Source organism: Phocoena sinus, chromosome 2 (assembly GCF_008692025.1).
Source record: "Phocoena sinus isolate mPhoSin1 chromosome 2, mPhoSin1.pri, whole genome shotgun sequence".
NCBI classification, from domain to species: Eukaryota; Metazoa; Chordata; class Mammalia; order Artiodactyla; family Phocoenidae; genus Phocoena; species Phocoena sinus.
In genome coordinates this window covers 92,932,457-92,946,128 of record NC_045764.1, presented here as the reverse complement: position 1 = coordinate 92,946,128, position 13,672 = coordinate 92,932,457, and the positions used below count along the sequence as shown (strand labels likewise).

General features: G+C 43.2%; 2 protein-coding genes across 9 annotated transcripts in view; one reads left to right on the top strand and one right to left on the bottom strand.

Annotated features, from left to right (window-relative positions):
* Positions 1-2,030, bottom strand: part of EXD1 (exonuclease 3'-5' domain containing 1) — a 33,171-nt gene extending 31,141 nt beyond the window's left edge. For 4 of the 8 annotated variants that reach the window (XM_032622060.1, XM_032622059.1, XM_032622058.1 and 1 more), the window contains exon 1: positions 1,260-2,030. The gene's annotated coding sequence lies outside the window, so the exon portion shown is untranslated. The remainder of the gene's footprint in view (positions 1-1,259) is intronic. The other 4 variants (XM_032622057.1, XM_032622061.1, XM_032622064.1 and 1 more) reach the window with 2 other exon arrangements.
* Positions 2,031-2,392: 362 nt separating this feature from the next.
* The window catches only part of CHP1 (calcineurin like EF-hand protein 1), a 38,875-nt gene continuing 27,595 nt past the window's right edge, over positions 2,393-13,672 (top strand). Inside the window, exons 1-2 of the mRNA XM_032622066.1 lie at positions 2,393-2,747; positions 10,763-10,835. Coding sequence (XP_032477957.1) covers positions 2,681-2,747; positions 10,763-10,835 — 140 coding nt within the window. The 5' untranslated portion in view covers positions 2,393-2,680. The remainder of the gene's footprint in view (positions 2,748-10,762; positions 10,836-13,672) is intronic.

Below are 13,672 nucleotides of genomic sequence, written 5' to 3'. Positions count from 1 at the left end.
TTTTGTAAAATTCAACTGTTTTTGTAAAAATGATGCATGCTTATAAAAAGGATAACAATGCAGAAATGTACAAAGAAAAAACTTTATCTTGAAGAAATAGCTATCATTCATAGTAGACACTCTTATAATCCTTAGTGTAATACTGTAAATTAAAAGATTAAAAAAAAAGATGAATCCTTTTCTTAAAAAGTATCTTTTAGAACAATCCTGTTATTCGGATGTCTTTGTATTTAGAACCTCAGCTAAGTGCTCCTCCACAGTGGTTAAATTTAAAAGTGGCTTGCCTTTGCCCCACTTGGAATAGTCAACCAGTGAATTTTGCAATTTAGTTTAACTATAAAACACTGACTAAATAACTAAGGCCCAATTTGACTAGGAAGAGGTGAGACGTTACATAGCATTTTTAACCAGATAAATAACTTACACTTTAATATTTTAAGGTCTAGCAAGTGCCTTCACAACTATTATTTGTTGCCTACAACAACTACCTAATTTACAGATGTAGAAACTGAGGCTTAAAGATTTAAGACACCTGCCCAAAGTTACACAGCTAGAAGGTAATGGAACCTGAACTAAAACCAGGTCCTTAGTGGAGGATGTGTGCAGTCTAGTGCAAGACAAAGTGTTAAGCATCCAGAAAGAACAGAAAACAAGTCACCAGAGTGCCTGGAAAAATCATTCTTCTTTGTTCAAGTCAATCCAACTGGTAAAAGGGGAATTTTTACAGAAATAAAAGAAAACATGAAACTGGAAAAAACAGCCCTTAATAGAGGTAAAAATTAATTTATATTTTTAAAAGATACATAAGAAATAAGCTTGTGAAATGCCTGGATAATAAAGAAATTTAAGAAATGTTAAAGTAAATCAGAAAAACATTAACACAAAGCAAAGCGCCGACTGAGGATGGTTGCAAAAGGTTAAGATTCAAGATTAGAGGCTTCCCTGGTGGCGCAGTGGTTGAGAGTCCGCCTGCCGATTGCAGGGGACACAGGTTCGTGCCCCGGTCCGGGAAGATCCCACATGCCGCAGGAGCGGCTGGGCCCGTGAGCCATGGCTGCTGAGCCTGCGCGTCCGGACCCTGTGCTCCGCAACGGGAGAGGCCACAGCAGTGAGAAGCCCGCGTACCGCAGAATTAAAAAAAAAAAGATTCAAGATTAGGAAGGAGCGAGTAAGGTCAGAACCTAGAGATGGGCTTCAAGACAGACTCAGAAAATGGACATTCACCTCGGTGACATCACAGGTTTTTCTACCATACTTACGCTCTCAGAATAAAAAGAAGATCCTGTGGCCTAGATGGGCATATCCAACATGTCACACTCTGCTTATTCAGGCAGACATCATTAGGTCAGACAAAAGTAAGTCTATCGTGAAAACAATTCAGTAAGACTAGAACCTCAGTATCCTTGCTAAGCCGTCAAAGCCTTAGGTAAAGCTTAAAACCAGTAACCTAAATTGACTTGACCAGCTCGCTAATACAGGGTTCTAGTGCTTAAGTACTAAGCGATAGCGGTCAGAATTTGGTTCTTCCATAACTCAAACCAGTTCTGTACAAAGTAACACTCGAGGGGTGGGTAAGGGGTGTAAAGGCACTGAAGCCACAGGAAAAGAACTGGTTCACCTTAAAGGGTGTACTAATTTAACGGGTGGCTTTAAATGTTTTCAAGAAAACAAACAAAAATATGCCACAGGAACAAAATGCAAATTTCCACGTTTTTAAGGCAAAATAAGAAACTTCAAATAAACGGAGGGCCATACGCTAGAAATTCTCTCCTCCGCCGTTAGGTTTGTTTTTCTTTTTCCTCCGACGAAAGTTTGGGAAATCTTGTCTCTATTTCAGCCAAATGGTGAGTTCCTCGAGCTTCAGTCTTGAAGTGAAAAAAGAGGGACTTTTGTTAAGGAAAAACTCTCGGGGAGTTCCAAGCCCGCGGTGGCGGTTATCAAAGGACAGTCCCGAAAACTAAAGTACGCAGCGCCGGGAACCCACTCTACAGGTCGGACGCCAGCCGGCCTGAACCAGAGGTCCCGGCTGTTTCCCGAGGAGCCAATCGGCGCGCGGTCCCGAGGCTGGCTCCCGAGCGCCCCTTGCGGCCGAGAGGAGAGAGGGCCCCCAGGAAGAATCAGGAGGTGGAACTCCCAGCATGCAGTTCCCGGGAGACACACCCTAGCGTTCACCCAAAAGACGTTTTGTCTGTTTTTATTGTTTCTCTCCGCAATCCATGCCAACCGTAGGGTGGGATTTCTAGTGTAAGAGTTCTGTGAAAAACAGGTTGGCTACACCGCCGGCCACACGTTATTGTGTTGTAAAACAGTGGGTCAATGGCGTTGCCCTTTTAATTGCGGGCGCTAGGGTCAGAATTGCCCCTTTAAGGCCGGTGGCATCATGTTTCCGGGGGCGTGGCCCGTCTTTAGCTAGACCCGGCCCGGCGCTGGGCTGATTCATTCGGGGGCTGGAGCTAGGAACGTCGACGTCGGCTCCGGCGCTGAGCTCAGCCTCATTCCCAATTGGCTGGGCCTCCGGGCCGCCCGCCCCCGCGCGCCACCCCTGGGTTCCCTTCCCCGTCCAGTAGAACCACTGCCCTCTCCCTTCTTGACCCCTGGCTCTTCCTCCCATTCTTCCCTCCCTACCGCCGCCGCTGTCGCTTCTGGCGCCGCTGCTTCCGGAGGAGCTCCCGGCTCGGTGATGGGGTCCCGGGCCTCCACGTTACTGCGGGACGAAGAGCTCGAGGAGATCAAGAAGGAAACTGGCTGTGAGTTTGGGTAGGGGATGGGAACGCGGCCGAGCGCCTCCGGTTGGCCTCAGGACCAAGGGCGACTGTCGCTGAGGTCTGGAGATGAGGTCCCGGGAGGTTGGGGGGGGGGGTCCTGGGCAGCCTCCAGCGCTGGAGCTTCGGGGATGATGGAGGACCTGTTCTTAAGCTACAGCTACCTGGAGCAGGGCAGTGCCTCTTGTGGGGCTGTCCTTCCCACCAAAGGCGGGAGTCCTGATCACCAGTAGATCACTGATCCCGCTCTTTTCTCTTCCCCCTGCTCTTGAAAGCCCCCCGAACTCTTTTCCTTTATCTTTCCTCGCACCAACCTCAAATTCAGGAACTGTGGATGCATTCTGTAGAAAACATTCTGTCCGTTCCCGTGACGTTTCTGGGCAAGGATTTAAAACCACTGACAACTGTGGGAAATCAAACAAATTCTTGCCACAACCGGAAAAATAAATCCAGAAAGTGAGATCGTACAGTAAGGCTTTGGAAGACAGGACGGGACACCTTAAAGAATCAGGGGTCTGAATATGAGACTTCTTTCATTCTGAGCTTGTGGAGAGAAAGCACGGATAATGTGACTACCAGTTTTTTATTTACAGTGAGGATGCTTGCTGTCCTAATTTCAGATCTATTGATTTCTACTATGCTGGGATACTTCATGCAGTCGCCGTGGAAATTGGATATGCTCCAAAAACCTCAGTGTGAATTTGTACTAGGAACTGATTTTTTACAGTCCAGTCTCTTCCTCATTAACTGGAAAGGGGCAACAGAGTTTTGGGAATTCAGAAGCCTGGTAAAACACCATCATACATTTGTGTAGTCCTTGATAATGCATACATTATTTTCTCTTCTCAGTAATTCATTATGACTCTTGTATTTTACATGAGTTATGTAAACATCTGGGCTCTGAGTCTTCATGATACCTGTCTTTGATAATGAGATGACCAGTAAATAACTCAGTGGTCCATTCGCAGATAATATTGAGTGCTGGGGGAACCTCAGAATTATTCAGGCAGTGGTGGCCTGAGATAAATTAAATGCTGTCCCATGCTTTCTGACAAGTTCAACTTTCTAGAATCTTCAAGTTGGAAGGGGTGTTATCTAGCCTCATCCCTTGTCAGATTGGTTTACTGCTTTCAGCATCTCCTAACTTACCGTCATTAAGCCTCTCCATAAAGACTTTAAGGACCTCACCGCCTACCAATGTAGTCCTTTTGATGATTTTGAATGAATGACAGAAAGTAGTTAGCTGTTTATAATGTGCAGTACTTATTTGGCCACTTGACCTTATGGTCATTTTATGACTTACCCTGACTCCAAGAGTAGAAATGTAGGCAGTTTGGATTCAGCAAGCATTTTATTACATTTTGTGGTTATGACCTCTGGCCGCACTTTTGAGAACATAAGAACTACTGTAGGTCTAAGGTGACACCAGAGTTAAAGCATTCATGCTTAAAATTAAAAGTCACATAATGAGGGAGTGTAAACCAGAGTGAGGGTGGGGAAAAAGCTATTTTTACCTCAAGAGGAAGGGAGCAATAATCTCATTCTGGTTTTATTACATTTGACCAAATGAAAGTGGCCTCAATTGCCTTAGGACTCTGGATTATATTTTACTGTGTGACCTTGTGAGAACTGAGTGCTCCTGTAGAACTATTTTCCTAGTTGCCGAAAAGTGAATCAAGCCTGAGGGAGAGTCTCAGCCACAACCAGTACAAATGTATGTATTGAACCAGAAAGCCTAATGAAACAAGTACTTATTGAATTTTTGCAATGTCTGTATTCAGTACGATACTGGGTACTCAAAGCAGATGGTGACAAAAGATGCTCACAAACCTGTCATAGAGATAAGCCCACAGGAGTTAGGATTAGCATCAGGACATAGGGTACCTGAAATTGTGTGGCATCTCTTTCAGAACTCAGGGAAGAGTCCTTGTGAGCTGGCTTTGAGGAGGACAGGAATTGGGCCTTGATTCGTGCATGAATTGATTAGATTTGGATAAATTAACCTAGGGCATTTTGGGTGGCTTCCAGGTGCTTTCTCCCCCAGTATGCTACCTGTCATTCTTCTGCTCTGGGAGTTGAGCCATCAATTTATCCAGTTAGTGCCGATAAGCAGAGTTGATTTTTAAAGCATTAATCTTAGCATGATGCAAAAGGTTTAGAAGAATAAAAACAGCGGATACCTGAGGGTCGGGTAGAGAGGTGGAATTAGTCCTGTTTCCTCTGCTTCTTGTTCTGTTAAGAGTTTGGGGAACTATCAATCAGAAACACTTCAAGTTAAGAACAAGTATAAGACATTTCTTTACTCACTTTGCCAGTAAGAAAATGTAGCGTGATTGAGTAAAACTGACTTTATATTCAGTATGAAAGCTTTGCATTCATAAGTCTAAATTGATTAGAGTTCATGTATGACTAGGTTATCCGGCATTTGAAATTTAATCTCTAAGTGTTTGGAAAAGTAATTCTAAGTAAGAATTCCTTGTAAGCCTCAACTTTGTCATCTGTAAATGGGAATAATAATAGTACCTACTTTATAGGATTCCTAGTGAGAATAAAATGAGAAAAATGTAAACTACTTAGAATAGTGTCTGGGTATGTAATGAGCACCAGGTGTTAGCTATTACCTTTTGAACCACAGATAACAATCATCTTATTGGGAAAATACCATTAGCATATGCTAGTTATAAAAACTTTGTCTAGAGCTATATAACTGGAGAGGTGACGGCATTTTACACTTTTCCTATTTTCAGGGAATACTGGAATCATGTTTTCCCAATTCTAAGGAAAGAAAACTTTTAAAGGAGTAGAAATCCTGTTTTTTCTAACAGTTTGAAAAACACTGTCTAAAAACACTTTGTGTTGGCGTAAAACATTTGCTATATTGTCTTAGTTCTATCACCTTCTTTCACTTGTCAACATTTCCATAAATTAAAATCATTTCAATAAAAGTTGTCATTAAGGGAAAGGTCATAAGTGTCTTGGGAGTTTCTGTATGCTCCACCTTTAGTTCACTTAACTGTGTGGCAATAACCTGGCTGGGAATTACATAAAACCTTTAAAAAAAAAATAGCCACATAATCTGTGAGAAACAACTCATGCCAACTGAGTAGTAATAAATGCCGATTGATTTATTTTTAGCCTCTACCTTCTGGTGTGTGTCATGTGACATGGCAAAGATATTGAACAGGTTTGGGAAGTACGTTTTACAGGCCAGTGAGGTTTTGTTTGTTTGAAAGGGTGTAGTGATGATAGAACTAGTGTGGGTTTCTCTGTAGTTGCAACAAAGAGCACAAGACAGGCAAAGGCAATTGCTTGAGAATAATTTCCTGGGCTAGAATGTAAGTGGAAGTTCAACTTCAGGCTGCTCCTGCCTCAAAATGCAGAACCCCTTCATGGCCCTCATCTGCCTTGCCATAGTGCCTGAAGGTTCTGTCACTACAGAAGACCCTGCTGCTGTCTTCCAGCTCCTATTTTTTTATTTTTGGCTGCGTTGGTCTTCTTTGCTGTGGGCATGCTTTCTCTAGTTGCAGCAAGCGGGGGCTACTCTTCGTTGCGGTGCACGGGCTCCTCATTGCGGTGGCTTCTCTTGTTGCGGAGCACGGGCTCTAGGTGCGTGGGCTCCAGTAGTTGTGGCATGTAGGCTCAGTAGATGTGGCTCGTGGGCTCTAGAGTGCAGGCTGAGTAGTTGTGGCGCACGGGCTTAGTTGCTCCGCAGCATGTGGGATCTTCCCAGACCAGGGATCAAACCCGTGTCCCCTGCATTGGCAGGTGGGTTCTTAAACACTGTGCCAGTGGGGAAGCCCTATATATATATTTTTGGTGAACAATTTTAAAGTTGCAGATATTAGAACCCTTCACCCCTTAAGCATTCTGCATGTATCTCCTGAGAACAGGGATTTTTTTCCCTACATAACTAGAATACTATTATCACACCTAAGAAAGTTGACAATAATTCTATAAATATTATCTATCATTCAGTCCATATTTAGACATCCCCAGTTATAAGAAAGTTTTTGTTTTTGTTTTTAATCTCTTTTAAGTCTCTTAATCTATAGGTTTCCTGAGAGAGTAGGCCAGCTCTTGAAGTCCTCTTGCCAGAGGAAATGCGAAATATTGGGGTGTGGAGTGTTCAGGAGGAATGGTTAGGGGTACAGGCTTCAACCTCTCAATCTTTTGAGAGTTACCTTCGGTTGCACGTATATGCTTTACCTAGGTTATTAATCTGTTCTTCTGCGTTAAGATTTAGAATAAAGGCAAGGGCAAAATGACTTTTTTTCTTATTCCCTTTTCATTTTTACTCTTCACTTTGCTTTTCCTCCTTAGTGCTTGGCATTTCTGTGAAATGCCTTTCTCTGAGCACAGTAATGATAGTCAGAATGGCTTTTAGTCAGGAAGATTAGCAGTGTCTTTTAAGTAACCTTTCAACAATAGAAACTAATTATTTGCCCATCAGTGGAGAAAAATATAGCTTTGTTCAAGATATGCCCACATTCACAGCCTTTTCTGAAAGTAATTGTCAACTCCTGAGACTTCCTTTGGGTTACCGAGAATGATGCAGGTTTCGGGCACTTGTCCTGCTAACCTAGCGCCTTCTGATGAGAATAGTTTCCTGGAAACTTGTCCTGCCTTACTCTGTGGCAGTTCCAATACCTTTTTGCTCCTTGAACTTACTCTGAGGTATACACCTTGGAGTTTGCTTTATATTCTTGGTCATAGTGAGTTTAGCACCTGAATTAAAGCCTGCTTACTTGCTGCTGCTGCTGTTGCTGCTTCTTCTCCTTCTTCTCTTTCTCCTCCTTCTTCGTCTGTTCTAACGGAGCTCTTTGTAACAATACCATTATAACATTAGTTCCGATATTTAGGAGGTAGATTGAGATGTAACCATACCGAGTTGTGTTAAATGTTGGCATTTGGTTGTACATTTCTCCCCTGATTTCCACATAGCCCAGTTTGTCCTGGAAGATAGCAGTTTTATGGTTGTTTGGATACTTATTTACACAGTTATTTTAAACATATTGGTAAATTAGGAACTCAGCCATAAACTGATCTATTTTTCTGAAATATGGGATGTAATGTCATACCATTACTCACTAAGGGAATTTTAAAAATCGTACTATAAGGTTTCAGTGTCCCTTTCTTTTGGATGGTGTTCTAGATTAGAAAGATGTCTGATGGCTCACTTGTTAGTTGAAGAAGTTGGACAAGGTGACAACATTTCTTCCAACTTAAAAATTTTATAACTTGCTGTACATACTCATATATACATACATACGGAATTTCTAGAAGGATTCACAGTAAACTGGTAATAGTGTTTGACTCTGGCAATGGAGACTGAGGAATGCGGTTGTTAGGGTGACTTTTCGTTATGATCACTTTTTTTTTTTTTTTTAATGCGGTACACGGGGCTTTCCCTGTTGTGGCCTCTCCTGTTGAGGAGCACAGGCTCCAGACGCGCAGGCTCAGCGGCCATGGCTCACGGGCCCAGCCGCTCCGTGGCATGTGAATCTTCCCGGACCGGGGCACAAACCCGTGTCCCCTGCATCGGCAGGCAGACTCTCAACCACTGTGCCACCAGGGAAGCCCTATGATCACTTCTGTACCATTTTTACCATGTGGATAGATTGTTTTCTCAAATAAAAAAAAAAAACTAGTATAAAAAGAACTGCAATTTGAATGTGTTCCTTGTTAAAGAAAAGTAACCTGAAATATATAATACTCAATGGACTAAATATTATGCAGTTATTAAAAAGGACTCCAATATAGAAAAATTATGAATTAATAAATGAAAAATAAGCTATTATGTTTATGTAAAGTACACAGTGACATGTTAGATGATATATGAAGAAATGAAAGCAGTGATGTTGAGATGGTGAACGAATTTTGTTTTTTCAAAAAATCCTTTGGGGGGCTTCCCTGTTGGCGCAGTGGTTGGGAGTCCGCCTGCCGATGCAGGGGACACGGGTTCGTGCCCCGGTCCGGGAGGATCCCACATGCTGTGGAGTGGCTGGGCCCGTGGGCCATGGCCGCTGAGCCTGCGCGTCCGGAGCCTGTGCTCCGCGACGGGAGATGCCACAGCAGTGAGAGACCCGCGTACCGCAAAAAAAAAAAAAAAAAAAAAAAAAAACCTTTGGGAAAGTTAGTCATTCTTTAACTGACTTATTTTGTGAAAACTAAAGGGAACTTTAGTTCTAGAGCAGCCTTTGAGGCCCGAGGCCAAAGCCTAGTCAGGTTCCTGAAGAAAATGGTTGTGACTGGCAGAATCAGGAGAAAGCTGGAGATTAATTAGTACAGCAGTAAAACTGTACCTGCAGGCTCACAATGTAAGGATAATGATGATAATAGCTAACCTGGAGTGCTTACCAAGTGCCAGACCTTTGCCAAGCGCTTTCCTCTCCTGGATTCTGTTAGTTCACTCCACAACCCCCCTCACTCACCCCTCACTGGTAAGCTGTGGTGCCGTGATTGGAATCAGAACCTGTCAACCTGACTCTCACAAGAGTGTACACCAAGCTACTGACACCTGCCTGACTAGCAGAAAGGTCCACAACTGCTTCAGTGTCTGGACCCCTGCTGGCTCTGCCCTGGCTGGGAATGGTTCTGCCTCCTCCTCTGCCCTCTGCTCTCCTTAGAGAGCCAGTCATACAGAACGGAGCCCAGCCTGCGCTGAAACCTGACGCTGAAGAATTCACAGCTTTGCCCAGTGTGTCTTCTCCTCCTAGCTCTGGGCCACTCAGTTCCTGCTTCTCCTGCCCGTGGCCCTGTTTATTTTATCCCATTTTTCCTAAAACTGCAGGTGGATTTTTGTTTCTTGAGCCGGGGGAGGAAGACAACTACCAGGACTCCCTCAGCCACCCCTTTACCCATGAAGGTACAGCCTAGGACAAAGTCCACACTTGCCACACCCTTTTTGGCTGTTGTCTTTTCTCCTTTGATAACTTCTTTTTTTCCTCCTACCTCCAATCTGCCACGAGACTAAACTATTTCCCAGAAATTCCTTTTTGCATTTCCAAAGTTTCATTGTCTACCTGTAGTTATTACCTCATAACTGTCAGCTTGTGCCTGAGTTCGTCCAAAATGAGGAGCAAAACAGCTTCCTTGTAGATGTCATCTGATGATAACATGACCATTTTACAAATTACCTAGTTTCCTTTCTCGGAGCCCATTCCTTTACTGGGAACTCAGTGGAGGTCATGCCATCACAGAGAAGAGGCTGACCCAAGGCGGTGGTGATCTTTTACCCGAAGATCAGTCCTGAGGGAAAAGATAAAGCCACTGATGCTTGGCGTAGGAGTAAATCAGATTTTTTAAATACAATCTGTTTCACAAGCCCCAATCTTTTTTTTTTTTTTTTTTTTTTTGCGGTACGTGGGCCTCTCACTGTTGTGGCCTCTCCCGTTGCGGAGCACAGGCTCAGTGGCCATGGCTCACGGGCCCAGCCGCTCCTCAGCATGTGGGATCCTCCCGGACTGGGGCACGAACCTGTGTCCCCTGCATCGGCAGGCATACTCTCAACCACTGTGCCACCAGGGAGCCCCAGCCCCGATCTTTAATTCAACACAAGTTACCTACCCAGCTGTGCCAGCCTGAAACATGAAACTGATTAATAGAGATGCGTTTTTAATCAAAGCATGCATTTTCATAACCTCTAAGTCAGGGTACTGAAAGGTGAAAGTTTCACAATTTCCTTTTAAACTAAATTTGGCCTTGTTTTGTTAAATCTTAACTACCTGACATTTAACACAGTCTTAATTAAGCCTAGACTTCATTCCTGAGAGTCAATTTTGTTTACTCTTGATTTAGTTTATTTTCTAACTCCTTTCATTCTTCCTGCTTTGACACTCTAGAGGTGAGTTGGAGGTGAGATTTCGGCCCACTTTACTGACTTTGAAGCATTTAATGTTGGCCTGGGACCAGAAGAGTAGCTGGCTTCTGAAGGGCCACATTCAGGTTCAATTCGAGTGGAGGGCAACTTCTCCAACTGGGACTAATTTTGTGTTCTTTAGTTTCCCACAGTCAGATCACCCGCCTCTACAGCCGGTTCACCAGCCTGGACAAAGGAGAGAATGGGACTCTCAGGTAGGCAGTTCCGTTCTTTATTTTCTGACAATGTCTGAATAGCTGCCTTTATCCAGAGAGCAGACACAATAGGCATCTGGAATGCAGAGAACAGGGACCATTTCTTCACTCATCTTTGAGTATCATTGATCCACAGGGGACTTACATACTAAGCAGAACAATGAATTTACATTTATCACTAGGTGCTTGCTACTTTACTCCAGCTCCCCTTAGTTTGGGTGGCCATTGCTCTGGTCCTATGAATGTACCTTTGGGAATTTCGGCTGTCTCTGCTTGAGTTTTCCCACAGCTCTTTTCCAAACATGTTAGCTTTCAGGAGGCGGACCCATAGCAATCCAAGATGGTGTAGGTTGTTTTGTCCTTTCCCCCTCTCATTTCCCAACCCAACCCATATTCCTAGGGTACATCAGTTTGTATGTATTAATGTTAGATAAGATGTTCAGTATTTTCGTCTAGAGCAGTGGTTCTCAACTGACGGCTATTTTCCCTTGGGTGGCCAAATATCTGGAGACATTTTTGACTGTCACAGCTGGGGAATGCTACTGATATCTAGTGGGTAGAGGCCAGGAATGCTGCTGAACATCCTAAAATGCACAGGACAATCCCCCCTAAATGTCAGTAGTGCCACAGCTGAGAAACCGGTCTTGAGTAAGTATATGATTTCAGAGTAATGTAATGCTGTATCATTTCATATTTGTAATTGGCTTATAGTCAAATGAAATACCTCCTTACCACCACCTCCCAACCTAACTCAGTAGCAGCATTTTGTTACTGTTGTTCCTCAGCTTTGATTGACTGATATAGAATGAAGCTGTTTGCCTTTCTGGCGGCTGTCAAGAAACAATGGAGGACTTCTTTAGAAGCCTTGTAGCATAGGTGTGGGGTGTAGCATAACAGGGGGAGGAGTATAGTTGCTGAGCCTTTGTGCATAATCCTCAGGCAGAAGAACTAGAAAATGGCTGATAAATCCATAGGGCCATGTTTGTTTAGGGCAAAATCTGGCTTCACTGAAAGCTGGAATTGACCAAAACCATGCTGCCCAGTCATTAGTCAATGACTACGGAATACCTATCATGTGCAAAGACCACACTAAGTACTTTTTCTTTTTCTTTTTTTACCGCACTGCTCAGCATGCAGGATCTTAGTTCCCCGGCCAGTGATCGAACCTGAGCCCCCTGTAGTGGAAGCACAGAGTCTTAACCACTGGACCGCCAGAGAAGTCCCCTCTTTGTCTTTTTTTAATTGAGGCAGAATACACATAACATAATATTTCACATTTCAAAGTATACATTTTAGTGGCATTAAGTACATTCACAACACTGTATAATACGTTTATATATTACCACAGTCTAGTTGCAGAACAGTTTCATCAGCTCAGATGGAAACCTCATACCCATTGAGCAGTCACTTCCCATTCCTCTCTTTATGGACATTTCATATAAATGGAATCATGCAGTATGTGGCCTTTTGTGACTGACTCTTTCATATAACATGATGTGTTTTTTTTTTTTAACTTATTTAATTTATTTATTTTATTTTTGGCTGCCTTGGGTCTTGGTTGCTGTGGGCAGGCTTTCTCTAGTTGCGGTGAGCGGGGGCTACTCTTCGTTGCAGTGCGTGGGCTTCTTATTGCGGTGGCTTCTCTTGTTGTGGAGAAGGGGCTGTAGGCGCGTGGTCTTCAGTAGTTGTGGTTCACGAGCTCTAGAGCACAGGCTCAGTAGTTGTGGCACATGGGCTTTGTTGCTCCACAGCATGTGGGATCTTCCCGGACCAGGGCTTGAACCCGTGTCCCCTGCATTGGCAGGCAGATTCTTAACCACTGTGCCACCAGGGAAGTCCCCTAACATGTTCAAGATTCTTCCATGTTATAGTGTGTATCAGTACTTCTTTCCTTTTTATGGCTGAATAATATTCCATTGTATGCATAGACCGCATTTTGTTCATCCATTCATCAGATGGTAGAGATTTGAGTTGTTAACACCTTTTGGCTACTATGAACATTTTTGTGTGGACTTATGTTTTAATTCTCTTGGGCATATACCTACGAGTAGAATTGTGGGTCACATGGTAATTTTATGCTTAATTTATTGAAGACCCACCAAACTCTTTTGCACAGCTCTGTACTGTTTTACATTCCCACCAGCAATGTAATGAGGGTTCAGATTTCTCCACATCCTCATCAGCACTTATTATCTCTCTTTTGATTTTAGCTATTCTAGTGGATGTGAATGGTAGATCACTGTGGTTTTGATTTGCAGTTCCCTAGTGGCTAATGATGTTGAGCATCTTTTCTATGTGCTGGTTGACCATTTGTATGTCTTCTTTGGAGAAATGCCTATTCAAGTCCTTTGCCTATTTTTTAACTGGATGTTTGTCATTTTGAGTCTTTTGTATGTATATGTATACACACACACCCAATATATATGTATTTTTTGGTATATTTATACAAAATGAAAAAGAAAGAAGGGACTTCCCTGGTGGTCCAGTGGTTAAGACTATGCACTTAACCCACTGCAGGGGGCGCGGGTGCGATCCCTGGTCAGGGAACTAAGATCCTACATGCCACGCAGTGCAGCCAAAACAAAACAAAACAAAACAAAACAAAATGTGTGTGTGTGTGTAACAATAGATAGAAATGTAAGAGTCAGACTTTATTTTTTGGCCTGTGGATATCTAGCTGTTCCAGCACCATTTGTTGAGGAGACTATATAAATTTGTATTAGAAAAATTAACGACTAGAAATTTCTATTTTTCCTTCAGCCCAAATACTTGAATAATTTACTTGAATTTGGGATTACGTCTTCCTCATAAATTCAGATTTAACCACTAAGTGAAGA